This window comes from Sarcophilus harrisii, chromosome 1 (assembly GCF_902635505.1).
Source record: "Sarcophilus harrisii chromosome 1, mSarHar1.11, whole genome shotgun sequence".
Lineage (NCBI taxonomy): Eukaryota > Metazoa > Chordata > Mammalia > Dasyuromorphia > Dasyuridae > Sarcophilus > Sarcophilus harrisii.
Genome location: NC_045426.1, coordinates 81,863,587 through 81,877,698, shown reverse-complemented (window position 1 = coordinate 81,877,698; position 14,112 = coordinate 81,863,587). Strand labels below are relative to the sequence as shown.

At 33.1% G+C, this 14,112-nt stretch overlaps 1 protein-coding gene across 1 annotated transcript in view; it reads left to right on the top strand.

Annotated features, from left to right (window-relative positions):
- The window catches only part of DOCK3 (dedicator of cytokinesis 3), a 500,037-nt gene that overhangs the window by 350,683 nt on the left and 135,242 nt on the right, over positions 1-14,112 (top strand). The window contains exons 11-12 of the mRNA XM_031958628.1: positions 1,051-1,111; positions 3,576-3,723. Of these exons, the coding sequence (XP_031814488.1) occupies positions 1,051-1,111; positions 3,576-3,723 (209 nt within the window). The remainder of the gene's footprint in view (positions 1-1,050; positions 1,112-3,575; positions 3,724-14,112) is intronic.

Sequence of the window (14,112 nt, the reverse complement as noted above, 5' to 3'; positions counted from 1 at the left end):
ATTTTCCTATTGGATATCCAGCAAAACTGAATAAGTATCTGGGATTTAAACACTTCACTCTGGTAGGCCAAATTACTTTTAAACTAGAACTTTTCTTCATTTTCATACTGAAGTATAGTATGAATTAGTGGGAATTAAAAACAAAGTTTTCACTTTCAAGCATAGTATATGACATAAACAGATTATAGTATTCTATTTCATTAAAAAATAAATTACAAATATAAATGTACTTTATGATACAACAGGCAGTTCTAAACTATTATTTGAAAGACATGTATTCTAGATAATATATTCTTCCTTGCAGGTAAATCTCTTAAAAAATTACAGGATTATTTTCAATATTTTCACTTGAAAAAATTACATGTACTGTACCTGAAATACTGCATAACTTCTTGCAAACCAGTGGTGACCAAATTAGTAAAGTTTTACTATTTATAAAGTTCTTATCCATGTTTAGAAGCCTTGTGTATATGGAAATATTGTTTTCTTGAGGCTGTGTCTATATAGCTCACATGCACTCCATCTTTCCCCTTGCATGTATATCAGTGCATGCTGGAATAGAATTGCTTTATTTTCATTATTCTTACATATGTAAGATTAAATGGTAATCTATGAGACATTGTTCAGTCTCTAAACTTCAACTGAAAATAGTGGTTTTTACATGTAATTGATTTTTTTAAAAAGCAAATACTATTAAGGGGGTGGAAAAAAAATACTTGTAAGTTAGAACAAGGCTATAAGTGATTCCAATACTCTCCATTTTGTAAATAGAAGAGGTTGTCTTGTATATATTTAATTAGCTAGGTATTGTATATCTGAACTCTTCAGATACCAACTCAAGTATACAACATCCTAAACTATTCCAAGAATGGGAACACAGGAATTTTGCTATTTGTAAAATAGTACTTATTTTTATGCCTTAAATGTATCTGTTTATAACATATGAAAAATGTAACAAAACCACCATACTTAGAAACTGAAAAAAATAATTTTTTCAGTTCTTTGAACATGCTGCATTGGCTATGCTTAAATGTTTTTCTTTTTTCTTAGGATCTGAGCAGCAAAGATATGAAGAGGGATTTATATATAGTTGCCCATGTGATCCGAATAGGTATTGTATGCCTTATCCATTAAAATTAGTAAATGTTAGAATAAATATCTCTAGGTCATGAATCCTGCACCTCTACTTGTATCCTTCCTGTCGACCTGTCTTCTTTCCCTTCCACTGAATCAGGTCCTGTCTATGGCATTAGCCATAGACTGACCAACTTAGCTCCTATGAGCCTTCTTTCCATTTTCTGTGTTATTGGAGGCAGATGAGTCTTTCTAGTAGACTAGAATTCATTATCTTCTTTACCAGGATCCCCAGATCCAATCTAAATACCACCTTATACATATTCCCAGGGGTACCATGACAAATTTATTAGAATACCATAGAATTAATGGCATGAAAAAGGTCACTTAACACTAAAAAATACTCATTATTCCTTCAAAAAGTGAATCCTTTACTCCTACTTGAACAAGTAAGAAATAGCACTAGTTTGAGGGAGTGTACAGAGGAAGAGGGAAAGAGAAATGATCGATTTTTGTTAATAAAAAAATTAATTTAATTTTTTATAAAAAGTAATAGTATTAACCAATTACCAAGCACATTGCACACACACACACACACACACACACACTGTTTCTTCCAAATGATAATACTATATCTATTACCCTATTATTTGTATTGAATCTTTTTACACTTAAGACAAAGGAAAAACATTGTGTTTACTATTCATATTTGTTATTATTATTATTGGATATTGTTGGTATGATTAATGTCCCTAATGAGCTTTTCTGGGAAGCAACTGACTGGATTGTTCCTTATGGTTCAGAATATTTATACATTCATACAGGCAAATGTTTTACAACTTCTTGTTAGCAAAACAAAGGTCTACTTACTGTGCTGGGACTATTGGACTTTACTTAATGAAGAACTTACAGCAACCTATATTTTGTGTTTATGTGAATGCCCTCTTGATGTTGTAGGCAGCTATGATAAGCATAAAAACCGATATCCTCTGCTTACTGAAGACTTCTCTTCTTCATATTAAGGTGGAGTGAGGATCTGGCTCAATCCCCTGAAGTATGATATAGATCAAATAACTTTGGCTAAGAAGTGCAAGTTGTCATCCCTTATCCTTACATAAATTGCCACTTGGCCAATATACTAAAGTGTAGATTACTAATATAAATCTTTTAACATTCCCAGGATACACATTTCTATAAAATCCACATGTAATCAGATTTTTGTATTGTCAAGGAGTAAAGTTAAAATGGAGTATAAGGAAGGTCTAGTACATTGAAAATCCAACTGTAATTTAAGAAACACTGGACTGGTATTTAAAAGACCTAGATTATAGATTTTCTCCAACAGTCAAATAAAACGACTTGATCTAGTTCACAATAGAAGTGAGGCAGCGAGGTGGCCCTGTGGACAAAGATGTAGACCTAGAAACAGGAAGACCTGATTTCAAATGTGGTTTCAGACACTTACTAGCTGTGTGACTCTGGGCAGGTCACTTCACCCTTCTTACTTCAGTTTCCTCCCATGGCTGTTGTGTATGAGATAATAAACATACTTAACGGAATGCCTGGCACACAGTAAGCACTATATAAAGTTAGCTTTCATTGTTATTGTTATTGTTAGAATAAAGGTTGGCAAATCTGATTTGCCACCTGTTTTGGACAGCCCACAAGCTAAGAATGGATTTTGCATTTTTTAATGATTGAAAAAAATTGAGATGTGAATACTATGATATACAAAAATTATATGAAATTCAGATTTCAATGTCCATAAATAAAATTTTACTGGAACCCAGTTACACTCATTCATATACCTATTGTCTGTGACCTGCTTTTACACTATAATGGCAGAGTTAAATAGGAACAACAAAGACCTTATGTGGTATTCTCATTACTTTGCACTGCTGCTTGGCATATGACAAAGAAAGTTTGAATATAGAATTCTATAAATGCCATCCAAGCTATGAATATGTTCAATTAAAATCATAAAATGTACTGTTATCAAGATTTGTCAGTACTTATCTGTGTGAAAAGACATTTTCAAAAATGAAATATGTAAAATCTCATACAGATCAGCATTAAGAAATGGCATTTGTGTCAATTTTGATGATAGGGAACACTAACCTTGAAACCCATTTAAGTGAAATATTATCCCTCCCAAAAAAAGAATTCCATTCTTCTCATTAGTTGATCGACCTATATTACCAAAAAAGTGCTGTTTAATTATTATTATTAACTTAATCAAGAAAAATGTATGGAAATTTATTTTCTCTCTTTTTATATATCATCCCTTATTTTGTCCTTTGATCCTCAAAGCCTAAAGTAGTTATTACCTGGGCCTTTATATAAAAAATTTACCAGCCTTAGTCTGAGAGCTTTGCAGTCCCATCAAGCTCTGATATTCTGTGCTAACTTATGTCCCAAATGTGAGTATATATAAATCAGTTATCAACTGGCATAAACAGAAATTGAAACCAGATTGAATCATGTTTTCTTACATTTTCTAGGTCGTATGCTGCTGAATGATTCTAAGAAAGGTCCTGCCCATTTACACTACCGACGCCCTTATGGCTGTGCAGTCTTAAGCATCGTAGATGTTCTCCAGTCACTTTCTGAATTAAAGGAAGAAAAAGATTTTGTCCTTAAAGTTTACACGTGAGTAGAGGATAAAATTTATATCATATTATTCAATAATATATGGCTACCCATATACATTGATATAGATTTTTAGAACTACATTGTAGAATAAAGGTTTTGCAATTTCTGTGTTTCTTCCTCTTCAACATCATTTTCCCTTTCTTAACTAATAATTAAGTTAATAATTTAATAAAAATAATTGAGTTAATAAATTAAGTTAATAATTTCCCTTTGTTAATAATTTAATGCCTATGTCAAGTATTCCATATCAAATCTTCCTTGAATTTTTGAATCGGATGGTGTTTGTATGTTTTTTTTCCATTTTTTTCTTTTTCAAATAACCAGGTTGGTTTTTTTATTTGTCCTTCACAATACCATTTCATCGACCCTTTTAAATACATTTTTTAAATCTCTCAATACATAGCACATAGCCTAGCAAAATAAATTTTCACATGAGCCACGTCCAAAAATGTGTACCTTGTTTTGCATCTTTCTGGCAGAAGATGAATGTCATTGTTCTTTGTTATTTTGGATCTGTGGTTTATTATTGTGTTACTCACAAAGTTTCTGGATCTGTTTCCAATTTTTGACAATCACAAAAATTGCTATGATCAATATTTTTGTCAATATGAATCCTTTTCTTTTTTCTTTGATTTCTTTGGGGTATAGACCTATAGTAATATATTTGTGTCAAAGAATATTCATAGTTTGATACATCTCTGGGCAGTTTCAAATTGCTCTTCAGGATTGCCAAACCAATTCATAGCTCTAGAATCTGATCCCTTATGTGAAGCCTGTCAGAGAATAATAATGGGTCATATTTCCCTGACCTAGTAAAAGAAAACCAAATTCTATAAAGAGCTGAGTTTCACTCTCCATCCGTTTACCACAACAAAATTATAAACTTCATTATTAGGCTACTCATGGGGCTGGTTTGAAAATGTACTAATGAGCCAATTACCATTTCTCACAAAAGCAATATACTTCTTCTTGACTAGTAGTAAGCAACTGGAGGAAGTAATTGAAGAAAAAACATCACATAAAGGTAAATAGTTTATTGTATTTGTGCATTCATTTATTAAAAACTTTTGTGAAAATAAAAATGCTGAAAAATTATCTGTAGATATCTCCATAAACTTTTCAATATATTCTCTTCCACCTAAGAGAACTTAAAATCAATTTCTTCTCTCTTATCATTTTTGCTTCTTCTTAATAAATTAGCCTTATCTTAATTTAATAAATTAATCCTAACTCTCCTATAGGATGCAGATTTTCCTTACATAATGGCAAAACTTTTTTCAGTAGCTGATGTATCATCAAGCTCTGACTTAATTAACATTTAGACATGTTTCTGCTTAGATTAAGTTTTGACACCATCAACTACATTTGACCTCTTTCAGAAAAATTGACAAAATCTGTTCTAAATTCATTTTGGCTTCCTTTCCTGAATACTTAGGACATGCTACATTTTATTGGACCATAAGCATCATTTAATGTTGATTAATTGCATTAAAAACATTGTCTGTTTTCTTTCTTCTGTCCTAGCATTTGTGATAGGCTAAGTTATTGTATATCATAACATTACTCCAGCTGTGAGAGTCTAATTCTTTACCTTTTTCTTTTTATAAGGAGTTAAATGGAATAGACCATCTTCAGCTTTCCCTTTTCTACCCACACATACTATATATTTTCTTTTCTCTCCATATATCTCCTACTAATGACTATAGTTGAAATTTTAATTCAGATTGAGTTTGATTAATGTATTCTTGAAGTCATGTTTTTAAACTTAATTTCTTTAAAAGCAACAACCAACCTTGATACTAATTCCAGTATGTCACTTTGCAAGAAATGAAATTGCAATAAGTTACCTGTCTATAAGCTTAGTCAGACTATAAATGAGAGAGACCTTTTTAGGGAAAGTAGTATTTGTTAGCTTTGTTAAAGAGTAAATTGAGATTAAGATGTAGGCAAGGGTTTTTCCCTGAATTAACAATGCTATTTAAAATTCAGATTTTCAAACAGGTCCCTTAAATGATTATTATTTGGAAAATGGTTATTGTGGGCAGTATAAGAATTTCTCCTGTGACTAGTAGAGATCTTAAACCTACATATTAGATCAACATAATGTATCCAGCTCATATTAGAAATATTTTAAAATGAGTTTCCAGGGGAAATGATGTTTGTTATTTCACGAGAGCTGTAAGCTTGAAGTATTTGCTCATAGCTAATTGACAGCACTATAACATATACTGAAGATGAGGCTTTGCAAAGATTACAAAAACCTTTTGGGCAGTTTTAATCATTGGGGTTGGTTTAAAAAAGATTCAATGAGTTCTTGATATTCTCATAGTTTTCTTGTCAATATGCATTCTTCACCAGGGATACAGAGCCAGTTCTTGCTATTCAGGTACCAGAGCATTTTTTCTTAAGTCATTAAGATTTTCCTTCCTTTGGGTTGTTTTTCCTTCATATTCTCCCATGAGAGACTGGTTTACTGGAATGGTCAGGGATCTCATTAATGTGTACATCCTCCACTAAAGCAGATCATGGAAGTATAGGGAAAAGAACACTGTATTTAGATTCGAAAGACTTTGTTCCAGCTCTTTCACTTACTAGATAGATGCATTTGGCACATTATTTGATCTCTTCAAGTTGCTATTTACTTAAAAAGAGAGTGTTGCACTAGATCACTGGTATCAACTCTCAAGAATAGCCAGAAACAGATTAAAATGTAATTGGCAATTGTTTAACAAAATAAACAAAAATAAAATATAGCAGATAATAATTTGATTATAATAATTAGCAATTAATTGATTGTTAAATTATTAATTGGTAATAGATCATTGGGGGAGTTGATATGTAGCCTGTTTGAAGGGATCCATTTCCATCTGAGTTTGACATCACTGGATTATATGATCTCCAAGGTCACTTCCAATCATCTCTGATCCTGTGACTCTTCAGTACCTTAGTATTTGACCTTCCTTAGTCATTGTGGTAAGAAAAAGAAATCCCTGGAAAGTCATTTTAGTTCTAATCTTTGGGAGAACTAGAGAAAAGAGAAGTGCTTCAGCTGAATATGGAGAATCTTGGGGGTGACCTGAGGAAATCTGAGTAGTGAAAGAGGTCAGAAGCTGAATTTAGAGAAGAAAAATTCAGTGAAATTTGGGAACAAATGAACAAAATTTGAAAAACAATCTTTAAGCTCAGATACTGGCCCAAAGTTTACCTTTGTGTTGAAAGAAGAGTTGAATCAAAGACAATTAAGGATGGTATGGGCAATATTAAAGAATAGCTAAGAGGATTAAAATAGATCCAGAAGACTTAAGCTACAGGGAATGAAGGATAGACTCAATAAGGAAAAGAAAGTGGTTAAGTCAAAAAAGACAGAGAGAGAAGTGGCCCAAGTTGAGTGAATTGGCAGAGATGCAAGGGCAATGGGGAATGATGTGGAGATGTTGAAGTCAAGGAAAGGAAATCAAGTGGGATGATCTAGAGTTTGAGGGGCAATTATTAAATGTAAAAGTTTTAACCAGGATACACATCAACAAACAAGTTGAAAAAGACATTTCAGTCTTGTTTTGTTGAACTAAACTTACTGAATCACAGCATTTTTGGAGAAGAAGGGAAATTTTACAATGACTTGTATGGATATTTGTGCTGTTTATGTGTCCAATGCAGCCATGATGGTTATCTGTGTTCTAAATGTACATCCAAGTTCCCTTCAGGAAAAAAGTGAAGGAAATCAAAGAATGTTTGTTACAGAGAATAAATTATCTGTAAAGAAAAATGAAGTTTCAGTAGGAAATGAAGTGATGTGAGGTAGAAGAAGGGATACTTGACCCTTGTTAGGAGTTTAGAGAATAAAAGATCATTAAACACAACAGAAAGAGGAAGGAAAAGAAAGGTGTACATTCAAATAGTAAAAAGAAATTGGAGGCACGTTCCAAAGAGAGGCATCCAAAGAGATGCTCTGAGGAGGAGGAAACTGTTTGTCCTTCAAAGAATGATCCAGAAGAGCCACAGAAGCTCTGTGAGAGATCACCCAGTAAGGTGAAAAAACAGAGAAAAGTAGTACTAACTGATGCTTCTCTGCTCAAGAATACCGAGCCACTAATAGCAATAAAAGTATTCTTTTGACTTTCTTGGGATTTCTTGACACATCAAATCAGGTGACAGGCCCACTTTTGGAGAGTCACAAGGGCATAAATGGCACAGTTAGAAGGAACCTAAAATGTACTGCCAACATTTATGAAATCTTGGACAAGAAACTGAAAACCAAAAGTTTACAAGTTGTGTTTTCCTCACTGTTTATTGTTCATTGAAAGCAAAAGATTCAGAAAAGAAAAATTAATTTGGGAAGCAGTCAGCTGGTCAAGAAAGTAGTGTATGGGATTAGGATTTGGATTTCTAGATCATGATTTACAATATTGTTGTTCATCATTTCAGTCATGTCCAACTTTGTGTGACCCCATTTGGGGTTTTCTTGGCAAAGATATTGAAGTCTTTGTTATTTTTTTTGTAGTTCATTTTACAGATGACAAAACTGACAAACTGGATAAAGTGACTGGCCCAGTAAATGTCTGAGGCCACATTTGATGTCAGGAGAAATTAATTTGAGAAGCAGTCAACTGATCAAGAAGTAGTATCTGAGATTAGGATTTGAATTCTTAAATCATATATCCAATGTTATCAATGTAAAATTGATATCATATTGATGAGGTTTAGGTTTGGGGAACCCAAATGAAATTAGGGTTTCTGATGGTCAGGGAGTTAAATGAGATCTAGTGGAAGGTTCAGGGTTCAGGGTAGGTTTGGCTCTCCTGCCCCACCTTGGGATTTGGCACAAGGGTAGGAAGTTTTGGGGACTACGTTCTGGTGACACAAGAAGTTCTCTGTAAAGGAATTTACAGATCCGAAAACCTAGATTGATAAGAGGTTTATTATGGGGATTGGAAGTAAGGTTAAAATCTGGTTAAGGAAATAGGTGAGGGTAAAGAGAGGATGACACTGGAGGCGGGGAGAGGAGGAACCTATACATAGGGTCCAAAGACAGTAGATGGAAGGAATTGTGAAAAACAGCAAAGAGGCTGGTATAACTGGCCCAAGAAGTTTGTAGAGGGGAATAATGTATTAAAAGACTAGAAAGAAAGGGAGGTCGTGAAGAATTTTAAATGCCAAAGGGAGTTTATATTGGATCCTAGAATTTTAAAAGAAACCATTTGAGTTTATCAGTAGGGGAATGGTATGACCATATCTTTTTTTAATTAAAGCTTTTTATTTTCAAAATATATACATGGATAATTTTCAACATTCACCCTTAGAAAATCTTGTCTTCTAAATTTTTCCTTCCCTTCTCCCTACCCCTTCCCCTAGACAGCAAGTGAGCCAATATATGTTAAACGTGTGCAATTCTTCTGTACATATTTCCACATATAGACATGATCATATCTATGCTTTCAGAAAATCAGGTTGCAGCTGCATGGAGGGTAGAATGGAGTGGGAAAAGATGACAAGAAGAAAGTCTATTGTAATAAATAGTCCCTGTACATTGTAGAAGAGTTGGGACTTTGTGGCTTGTGTCCAGCTCTTCATGATTCCATTTGGGGTTTTCCTGGCAGAGATGCTGCAGTGCTTTGCCATTTCCTTTTTCCAGTTCATTTTACAGATGAAGAAACTGAGGCAGACGGGATGAAGTGACTTGCTTGTGGTCACATAGCCCTTTTCTATAAGACTGATACTGGCTCTAGAGTGCAGATAGGACTATTTTCTATTGTTCCAATTCCCTGAAATTGGTGTAGCTTCTATTCATCAGGATTTGGATTCTCTAGAACAGTATATGTAATATACTATACAATAACATTTTGTAAGGACAATGAGACCTGGCTAAGAGACAGCCTTGTTATTTCATCCTAAAGTGTTCTTTTGGTCATAATCCCAGTTCAGAAAATAAACACCACAGGCAATCTCAGAGATTACTCGAGTTAGTGAGATGGTGCTGAGAGGAGGGATTGGCTACTGCATTAAGAATGTAATTCAATAAGACCCCAATAAATTGCTTCTCAGTCTTTCTGGAGTCATGACCTCTGGTCATTATTTATTTTAGTGTCATCCTGAGTTTAAATTGTCAAATGGCACATATTTGATTTATAGTGGATTAAAATTAATTTGGCTTTCAGAAAATCCATCTAACTTGAATATTGCTTTTAGCAAATAGATGTATTGACTGACTACACATTATTCCTTGGTGTGAAATTTAAGATGTGAGAAAATCAGACATATTCTGTGGAAATGCATTTTTATTTAATAAGTTATAATCAAAATAAAAGTTTTATGGATTTATAATTACATTATTCATCTATTTATAAGCTATGCCCAAATACAGACCATACTTCTAAAGTGACATCTTTGTCACAGGAAAAATATGTAGGCATACGCTGAAAATAGCATTGATCTCAGGCTGACCTCTACATTTATACTTGCCAGATTAAGGAGAAAAGTGTGGTGAGTATTCAGACCAAGCCATTACTTTGGGGAAAGATGTATAACTCTAAAGTTTGTTAATTGTACTTATTCGCTAAAGATATGAATTAAACTTTAGTCAGTCATAATGTACAAACTGTATGCTAATATTGACAATGTATTATTTGTAAAACTTTTATTTTTCTTTAATTCTTCAAAAGAGGTATGTTTTCATTAGTGTGATTAATCCCTCTACTGCTCCAGATCAGTATCCTTGTATTCCCGGTGTCATAAATTGTGATCAAAATAGTTATCACCTGATAACCAGCCCTCTTGTGATGAACCTTTCTATATTTAACAAGATTTTAGCTTTTTTAAGGTCATTATTAAAGTCCTATATTCTTAATAATTTGTAAATATTTTGTGATAAAGTCATTGAAAGAAGCACATCCTGCCTATGTGATAGGTCAGCAAATAAAAAGTTTATTATGCAGCTCTTTATCCCTTTATTCAGACAATATACTCTAGGAAGAGAACAGTTATGATGTGGGGAATAAGCAACTTTGTCATAAAAGGATCTTTTCAAAGAATTGGAGACCTTTTGCCTGGAGAAATGACTGAGGGGTATCATAATAATAGTCTCCAATTATATAAAGGATTGTTATAGGGAAGATGGATTGAACATGATTGGCCCCAATTGAATCATGTTGGCCCCAGAAGCCAAGAACTAGAAGATGGGCAAATTTCAGCTTCACATAAGGAAAAGCTTAGAAGTCACTGAGTTCTTCAGCAACACAAACAACAGCAAAAATGTCAGTTTCACTTAAGAATGTCCTTGATGAAGCAATAAGCATGAATAGTTTTATTAAATCTCAACCCTTAAGTACATGTATTTTTTAATATTTTGGGCAATGGAATAGGAAGTGTGCATAAAGCACTTCTGTTGCCTGCATCAATAAGAATCTTGTCTCAAAAGAAAAACACATGTACAATCATTTTGGTAGCAAGCTGAACAAGCTGCTTTTTTCCCCTGGAACACCATTTTTTACTTGAAAGAATGATTGACAGACAAACTGTGGTTATTCAGACTGGGATATTTGGCAGGCATTTTCTTGAAAAAATGAACTTCAAGGAAAACAACTGACAATATTTGTTGCCAATGATAAAATTCAAGCTTACAAGCAAAATTTAGAATTTTGGAAAACTCATATCCACCACAGTAAGCCTGAGAGCTTCCCACTACTTAAAGACTTTGCTGATGAGATCAATGGTGTTATTTACAAATGTGATTTTTTGATATTGTATAATGAAATATGTCAACATCTCAGTGAACCAGTATTTTCTGAATGACTAATACATAATATTATCAAATCATGCATAGATAAAAGATTCATTCAAAGTGCAAGATAAACCAATGGATTTTATAGTAACCGAGTATGAAAAGGTCATGGATATAGTTTCAGATTCTATAACCTTTAAGAAACTACTACTTGTCAAGTTTTAGTATAGTATGAAAGAAAAATATCCAAAATTATCTCAAAAGTCTATTAAAATACTCCTCTCTTTTCCAACTACATATCTGTGTGAGGCAAAATTTTCTCCATGTACTTCAACTGAAATAACATATCACAACAGATTGAATGCAGAAGCAGATATGAGAATCCAGCTGTCTTCCAATGCCAGCCATTAAAATAGTTTGTAAAACTGAAAACAATATCACTCTTTCTACTAACATTTTAATTTTGAAAAATGTAGTTTTTCATTAAAAATTTGTTAACATATAATTGGCTTATCATTGTTCTAAATGAGTTAATAATTTTTTTATAAATCATTAGTTTTCAGTTCCAAGATGGTAAATGTCAATAGATATAACTCATATAAACAAAAGCTCTTTGAGATACTCAATAATTTTTTAATTTTTAAAGAAAGGGGTTTGAACCAAAAAACTTGAAAACTGATTAACATAGTAGAATTAGAATTATCCGCTGAGATTCATGCCAATTCTGAGATTCTTCCAGCGATGTATAAGTATAATCAGCCTTTTTGATGAAAAAGAACTCTTTTCATAGTAGCAGTGTAGGTAGAAGAATGCTATACACTTTAAACAAACTTGCAGTTTGGGTTTGAACACTGGCTCTTGTGGTTTCAGAAGAGAAGGTCTAGTTCTAGAGCCAAGAGGAGTGATAGAACTTGTGACTGCAGAAGCGTAGGGTTCTTTCTTGAGTCTTAACCTAAGCACAAACTAGAAAAATAGTGAATGTACTTCTTCCCAGATTACAATACCTAGCACTGAAAACTCACAGACCTCTCTGAACTAGCTCTGAAAACAACATTTAAAAAGCCTGTAATTTAGGGCAGTGCCTCCTTACCACCCAAGGGAGAGATCCCAACTTTAACATAAAGTTCAGAAATCCATAAATAGGCTGGAAAAATAAGCAAACAACAACAACAAAAAGAACTTGACCCTCAGAAGGTACTATGATGTCAGGGAAGGTTATGAAGTAAACTATGAAAACAACAGTGTGATTACAACTAAAAACAAAGTCTTAAAGAAAAATGCAAAGAAAAAAGACCAACATGAATTCCTGGAAGAGTTCAACAAAGAGATGAGTGGCACGAATGCACTGTTGGTGGAATTGTGAATTGATCCAGCCATTCTGGAGAGCAATCTGAGACTATGCCCAAAGGGTTATCAAAAATTTATATACCCTATGATCCAACAGTATCTCTACTGGGTCTGTATCCCTAGGAAATCATAAAGAAGGGAAAATGACCCACATGTGCAAAAATGTTTGTAACAGACCTTTTGGTGGGGGCAGAGAATTAGAAAATGAGTAGATGTTCATCAATTGTAGAATGGCTGATTAACTTATGACATATGAAAGTAATGGAATATTGTTGTTCTATAAAAAAAAAATGATGAACAAGCTAATTTTAGAAAAGCCTGGAAAGATTTACATGAGCTGATGCTGAGTGAAACATGCAGAACCAGTAAACAGTATTAGTACACAGTAACAGAAAGATTGTGTTATAATCAACTATGAAAGAGTTGGTTCTTCTCAGTGGTTCAGTGATCCAAGGCAATCCCAATAAACTTTGGAGAGAAAATGCCATCTGCATCCAGAAAGAGAACTATGGTGATTGAATGTAAATTAACACATGTCATGTGCACTTTTTTCTGTTTTTCTTTTCCTCTCATGGTTTTTCCCTTTTGTTCTCATTTTTCTCTCCCAACATGATTCATAAAGAAATGTGTGTTTAAAAAATATATATGTATAACCAGAAAAAATAAAATTGATAAAAAATGATGAGTGATAAAGCCAAATTTGGGGGGGAAATGAGAATAATGCAAGAAAATTATGAAAAGGGAATTAACAGGTTGGTAAAAGAGGCAAAAGAAAAATGAAGAAAATAACAACTTAACAAAAATAATAAACCTAATGGGAAAAGGCATAAAAATTCACTGAAAAAGGACACCTTAAAGCAGAATTAGCCAAGTAGAAAAAGAGGTATAAAAGCTCACTAAAGAAAACATTCCTTAAAAATTGGAATTGGGCAACTAGAAAATAATGACTCCATGAGTCATCAAGAAATGGTAAACACAGATAAAAGAATGAAAAAAGAAAATATGAAATATATCATCAGAATGACAGAAAATAGATCAAGGAGAAATAATTTAAGGATTGTTAGACTACCTGAAAACTCTGATTTAAAAAAAAGCCTAGACATCGTATTTCAAAAAATTATCAAGGAAAATTTCCCTGATATTTTAGATCCAGAGGGTAAAATAAAAATTGAAACAATCCACTTTCCCTTCTGAAAGAGATCCCAAAATGAAATTCCAGAACTACCATGTCAAGGAGAAAATATTATAAGAGATCAAAAATAAACCATTCCAACATCATGGAGCCACAATCAAGATCACACAAGATTTAGCTGCTTCCACAT